Source organism: Colobus angolensis, unplaced genomic scaffold, assembly GCF_000951035.1.
Source record: "Colobus angolensis palliatus isolate OR3802 unplaced genomic scaffold, Cang.pa_1.0 Scaffold184, whole genome shotgun sequence".
NCBI lineage: Eukaryota > Metazoa > Chordata > Mammalia > Primates > Cercopithecidae > Colobus > Colobus angolensis.
In genome coordinates, this window is record NW_012114977.1 from 4,446,847 (window position 1) to 4,453,820 (window position 6,974).

Consider the following 6,974-nt stretch of genomic DNA (forward strand, 5'->3'; position numbering starts at 1 on the left):
TGGAAGCACTGGTGTAATCGACACCCTCTGTGCATGGGTTACAGGCTCCAGTACGTTCTGATCTATAAAATCCTGGGAAGGGAGAGAAAAGCCAATGAATGGGTCACCGCAGAATTCCCAGAGGCTGAGAGTGGTGGGGAAACTTCTCTTTTGGCCCTCAGTGGAATCCAGAGACAAAAATCCACTCTTGTCATCAATTCTGCATCTATTACATACCTTTGACTGGCATTGCTGACAGAAATATACTACAAACCACATAAGAAATTTAAATTCTATGAGAACCATATTAAATAGGTAAAAAGAATGAAGTCAAATTAATTTTAACAATCTGTTTTTAACCTAAAATATCCAGAACACTACATTTCAATATGTAATCAATACAAATCTTTGAAATATTTTACTTTTGTGTTTTTGTTATTCTTGTGCTGTTGTTGTTGTTGTTGTTGTTGTTTGGAGACGGATTTTGGAGATGGAGTTTCACTCTTGTTGCACAGGCTGGACTGCAGTGGCACGATCACAGCTCACTGCAACCTCTGCCTCCCAGGCTCAAGCAATTCTCCTACCTCAGCCTCCCAAGTAGCTGGGATTACAGGCACCCACCACCACATTTGGCTAATTTTTTGTATTTTTAGTAGAGACAGTGTTTCACCATATTGGTCAGGCTGGTCTCAAATTCCTGACATCAGGTGATCTACAAAGCTGGGCCTCCCAAAGTGCTGAGATTACAGGCATGAGCCACCACACCACACCACACCCAGTCTACTTTTTTAAACAGTAAAATAAAATAACACAATAAAATCCAACCTTGTCTACATGTGATCGGCCCATGCTGGTCCACCTGACCTGTTTGCTGTCCACTCACTATGGTGGCCCTGTCTTTGCTCAGTATCCCCCAACCCCTGCACCCTGCGGCTGTCATTCCCGGGGAGACTGCTCAGGAGCACTATTTCTGGCTCTCTGCACAACTATCCCTGTCCAACTTTGGATATTGGCCAAAATCACCATCCTCGAGAGGCCCCACCAACCTCGTCTCTGTCTCACTCATCACCTGATTATTCTTCATGGTTCCAATCAGGAATTTCTGACTGTTATTTTGATCTGTGTGTCTTAATACTACCCCAGAGAAAAGGTTCCATGAGGGCAGGGCCTCTTATAATTATCCCCATTAGCATGGTGCCTGACTGACAGAAATCATCCAACGTACCCCCATGGAATAAAGAACCAGAAAGTGCAGGAGACAGAAGTCTGGAAGGACATAGAGATAAGGGCATGATAAGCCAAGATACCAATCTTAGATTGTGCCTTCGGGTTAGCACTACAGACCCAGGATCCTGACCCACCTCCACAGATTCAGCTTCCAGGTCTGCCCTAGTGCCACATCAGTCCCCATGAACTCAGGCTCCAGGTCCTTCCCTGTGGACCCAAGGATGAGGCCCATCACAGCACCTGGCTGACATCTGCAGACCCAAGTACAAGGCCTACTCCAGTGCCAGTCCAGCCCCCATGGAGCCAGGCCTCAGGTCACCTCTCTGGATACAGGCTCTGACCACCCTTGAAACACGCCACATGGCCTGCCCAGAATCTCTGAACAGGCCGACTAGTGAAGGGAGTTCCCTGACAAAGCCAGTCTGTAAATACTGGAGTTAATCCCTGATTCATCAAAGTGCACATTCGAACACATTGCCACAGGTTCCTGAGCAATCAGAGAACTGTGACGGCATCAAAGAAACAAAATGAAGCACAAGTAACCAACCCGAAACAAACAGACATTTACAACAGCCTGACAAAGAATTGAAAATACTCATCTTAAAGAACCTCAGTCAGCTACTAGAGAATACAGATGGACAACTAAGTCATGTCAGAAAACAATACATTATCAAAATGAGTAATTTAATAAATACAGACAGCATAATAAAGAACCAAGCAGAAATTCTAAAATTAAACAACACAATATCTGAACTAAAAAATTCCACAGAGAATGTCAACAGCAGAGTTGATTTAATCACAAGAATCAGTGAGCTTGAAAACAGAGCATTTGAAATTACTAAGTCACAAGAAGAAAAAGAAAATAAAGAATGAAAAAGAGGGAAGAAAGCCAACAGTACCAATGGTTACCGTGAAGCAAAACAATATATGCATTATGGTGGTCCAAGGAGCATCAGAGAAAGTGAAAGGAACAGAAAGTGTAATTAAAGAAATAATTAAACAAAATGTCCCAAATCTGGATGGGAATGGACATCCATATTCATGAAGCCCAAAAAATCCCAAACAGATTAAATATGAAGAGATCATCATCAAGACACATCACCACAGCATCTAGTGGATCTACCTGTACAGTGCAAATTGAAGTTTTAAGGATTGCTTTTTTGCTATACTGTTGCACAAGAAGGACAAGCCTCCATTTGCTTTCTCTATGCCTTCTGTTAATCAGAAAAAGCCTGCTTCTCATTATCAATGGTAAGTTTTACCCTGCGGTAAATAACCAAAGAGGCAGAGGCTGAGTTACAAATGCTTCAGCAAAAAAAAAAAAAAGGAGGCCTTTGCTTCTATTTCAGTAGATTTAGTAATGTAGGGGTGAGGGTATGTTTGTGTTTTTGCAGGAGATGAACAAACCATGTGGGTGCACTCAAGATGTGCACGACCATGGAATGGGAGACTAGAGGGATCCATGGATCCCAACTATGGACCAGGTTCCCCCAGTATGAACCATGCTGAGAAACTGCTGGAGCGCCAGGGTTTTCCCTTTTGTTGGGATTCAGAGGTACAATAGATGCTTAACGGACCAATGCTTTCTGACTGAACTCCTCTCTACCCTGAATACAAGAGACCCTAATGGGTAGGCAGGAATTTCATCACCCCTATTCAGCATGAAGAAGTTACAGAAGACAGACCTTCATCCTTCTGCAACCCTTAGAATTAAGGGTCCTCTTGTAAAAGGGAAGGGGGAAATATGTAAGAAGCATTCAAACCAGACTCCATTTTGAATAAGGGCAAAGAAAAATGAAGCTGGATCACCAACCAGCAAGTTAGGGCTGCACAGCCTGCAATTGCCTTCCTCAATTAATTTAAAAACAAAAAGAGGACCTTTTGGATTCGAAGTTGTGTTATGTTACTCTTAAACACCATCTGGAGGGCAGAGATGAAAATCTCACCCTTGATATTGTAAAACTAGAAGAGCAGGTTTTTGAAGTCTCTCAGGCTCACTTGAACTTGTTCCCTGGAACTGATATTTTGAACAAGACAGCCAATGGGTCTACAATCACTCCTCTTAAATGGATTAAGGCCACTGAAAGCTCTACACTTGCAAATTTGGTTCTAACAATCATATGCTTGTGCTGTCTCCTTTTAGTCTGCAGATGCGGAAACCACCACTGGAGAGAAGCTGCCATCGAGAACAAGCAATGATACCTGTGATAGTTTTACAAAAAAGAAAAGGGGGGCATGTTGGGAAAAAGCTGAGTGTTGGGAGAGAAGCCGAGGCAGGGCTTAGAACCTGTCCAGGGTCCAGGCTCTAAAACCCCTTGTGGCCTTTGGAATGTGTCTGAACTTGCTGGCTCCTTGCTTCTAGCACCCCCATTATCTCAAGTTTCAAAGAAAATGCTAAACCATCACAGCTGCACTTGGTACATCGTTTCCTTTCAACCCCGACATCCTCACTACCTGTTTCTTTGTTGGATCACTAATAAACAGTGTGGGCCCCCAGAGATCCGGGCCTTCACAGCCTCCATTGGCCCCCTGGTCCCACTTTCTCTCTCAACTTCTGTTTTCTCATTCCTTTGACTCCACCAGACTTCGTAGCCCCCACAGCCTGGTGTTGGGTCTGATCACCCCAACAGTTATTCAATCTGAAAGAACAGAACACTAACTGGATACATGAAACCATGTGAAAATATAAAACCAGGTGGTTAAAGTAAGTGCATGGTCAAGTTTTTATACATTAACAAGAAACTATCTGGAAAATCCCATTTATAATAACCACAAAAAAAAAATGCTTCAGAATAAATTCAACCAAGGTGGTAGCTGATTTTTTTTTTTCTGATTTGGTCTTGAGGTTTTCCTCCATAGGGAGGCTATAAACTCTAGCTTTGCCCTGATGGGGATCCAGCGGATTTCATCACAAATGTTCAAAGGAAACTTCCTTATCCTGGTGGACTGTCTAATGCCTAATTAGGTGTTCATCTTGTAGGTGTCCCTTCCACAAGACAATTACTTTTACTGGCAGATGCCCCTGTGCCTCTTGCCTGACCTATGTCTAGTTTTGTTATCTCTATCTTTAAAGAGATAGCCACTCTTTAAAAGAGAGCCGAGATGGGGAAAGAAGTTAGGTTCAGATGTGTCAGGGAAAACACAGGAAGCAACACGACAAAACACAGGAAACACAGAAGGGGTGTTGTATTACTTACAGACTCCAGAGAGAAGAGGAGAGCACACTTTGCAGCATTTACAAGAAGTGGGGAGCCATCCAGTCCAAGGACACTAGCCAGTGTGTGGGGAGCAAGAGACAGAGAGGACCCATGGGACTAGGCCTTTATAAAGATCCATGGGCACTATAGCCTAGGCTTTCCACAGGGATGGTGGAAGACAACACCTGCAAAGAAGGTTCACACTGCTCTGGTGTGAGCTATTAGGTTTTATTGTAGTCAGCTGCTATAGGATGTGTTGGGTTTGGGGTCAGGGAGATGAAGAATAAATGTGCTAGATCAAAAACAATTGAAGAGGGAAAGGAATTATTAATTGGGCAAAAGATCTTGTGGTATGATTGGGTTTTAAACAACTTATATCGGGCCTAAAAATGGTTGTCAAGGCAGAAACTCTTTTAAATGAATTTATGACAGAGGTGAAAGGTCTGAAAACTTTAAAACATTGATGAAAGAATTGGAAAGTGACACAAATAAATGGAAAGACAGTACATGTTCATGGATTAGAAAACTCAGTAGTGTTTAATCATCCAACTACCCAAAGTGATCTATAGATTCTGTGCAATGTCTATTAAAATTCCAATGACATTTTTCACCAAAACAGAGAAGACAATTCTAAAATTTGTATGTAACCACAAAAAACTTCAAATAGCCAAAGTGGTCTTAAGCAAAACAAAGAGAAAGACCAAAGATGGAGGCATCATACTAACTGAATTTAAAATATATTACAAAGGTATAGTAATCAAAACTGAATAGTAATGGCATAAATGAAGATAAACTGATGGAATGAAATAGTGACCCCAGATATAAATCAATGCATTTACAGTCGACTGATTGTGACAAAGATACCAAGAACACAAAATGGGGAAAGGACAGCCTCTTCAATAAATGGTGTTGAGAAAATAAGTTATTGACATGCAGAAGAATGAAATAACACCCTTATCTCACATCATATGTAAAAACTCAAAATGGACTAAAGATTAAACATAAGGCCTGATACTGTAAAACTACTCGAAGAAAACAGGGGAAAAATCTTCAGGATGTTGATCTGCACAATGATTTCTTGGCTATGACCCCAAAAGCACAGGCAACAAAAGCAAAAATAGATGAGATTACGTTAGACTAAAAAGATTCTGCACAACAAAGGAAACAAGGAACAGAGTGAAGAGACAACCTACAGGTTGAGAGATCAATATCCAAAATATCCAAGATTTTGGTTAACATCCGAAATACACAGGAACTCAAACATCTCAATAGCGTGCAATCAAATAATTCAATTAAAATGGACACATGGGCAAAGGACCTGAATAGACACTTCTCAAAAGGAGACATAGAAGTGGCCAACAGATACATGAAAAAATGCTCAACATCACTGATCAGGGAAATGCAAATCAAAACTACAGTGAAGTATCACTACACACCTGTAAGAATGGCTATTACCAAAAAGACAAAAGGTAACAAGTGTCGATGATGATGGGGAGAAAAAAGAACGCTGGTACACTGTTGGTGGAAATGGAGATTAGTACAGCCATTATGGAAAACAGTATGGAGGTTCCTCAAAAAACAAAACATAAAACAACTGTATGATCTAGCAATCCTACTATTGGGTATACAACCAAAAGAAATGACATCAGTATGTTGAAGAGATATCTTCCCTCCCATGTGCATTGGAGCATTATTTACAATGGTTAAGACATTTAATCAACCTAAGTGTCCATCGATGATGAAAAGGTACAGAAAATGGACTACACAGACATAATGGAATACTATTCAGCCTTAACAAAGAAGGAAATTCTGTCATTTCTGACAGCATAGATGAACCTGGAGATACTATGCTAAGTGAAATAAGCCAGGCACAGAAATGATCTCACATATGTGGAATCTTAAAAGTTAATCTCATAGAGGTAGAGAGTAGAATGGTGATTACCAGTGCTGCAGTTGGATGGTGGGTTGGAGAGATGTTAGTAAAAGGATACAAAATTTCAGTGAGACAGGGGGAAATAAATTCAAGAGATGTATTGTGCGACATGCTCACTACAGTTATTAAAACAACGTTGAACAGTTCTTCCTTCTATTCACAGGGAATATATTCCGTGAAACAAACTGCACATACTCTACTCCCTGATACAAATTGGGATAGTATTGCATATAACTCAGGCATATATGCTTTAACTCATCTCTAGGTTACTTGTAATACCGAATATAATAAACATGCTATGTACATAAGTGCTATATACTGCATTGCTTTTTATCTACTTTTATTGATGTATTATCATTTTCATTATTTTTTCTACATGTTTTTGATCTGTGTTGTTTGCAACCACGAATGCAGAACCTGCAGATGAGGAGGGCGAAGAGGGCTTATCCCAGGGCTCTGTATCCGTATAGCTGAAAATTGCTGAGTAGATTTTTAAGTGTTCTTACCACAAATACATGATAAGTATGTGAATTAGCTTGATTTAGCCATTCCACAATGTGTACATATTTCAAAACATCATGGTGTACCCCATAAATATATACAATGTTTATCTGTCAATTAAAAATAAACTGATTTTT

General features: G+C 40.6%; 1 protein-coding gene across 1 annotated transcript in view; it reads right to left on the minus strand.

Annotated features, from left to right (window-relative positions):
- Positions 1 to 229, minus strand: part of LOC105510209 (tumor necrosis factor receptor superfamily member 10D-like) — a 19,204-nt gene extending 18,975 nt beyond the window's left edge. The window contains 1 exon segment of the mRNA XM_011939868.1: positions 217 to 229. Within this exon segment, the coding sequence (XP_011795258.1) occupies positions 217 to 229 (13 nt within the window).
- Between the last annotated feature and the right edge of the window lie 6,745 nt (positions 230 to 6,974).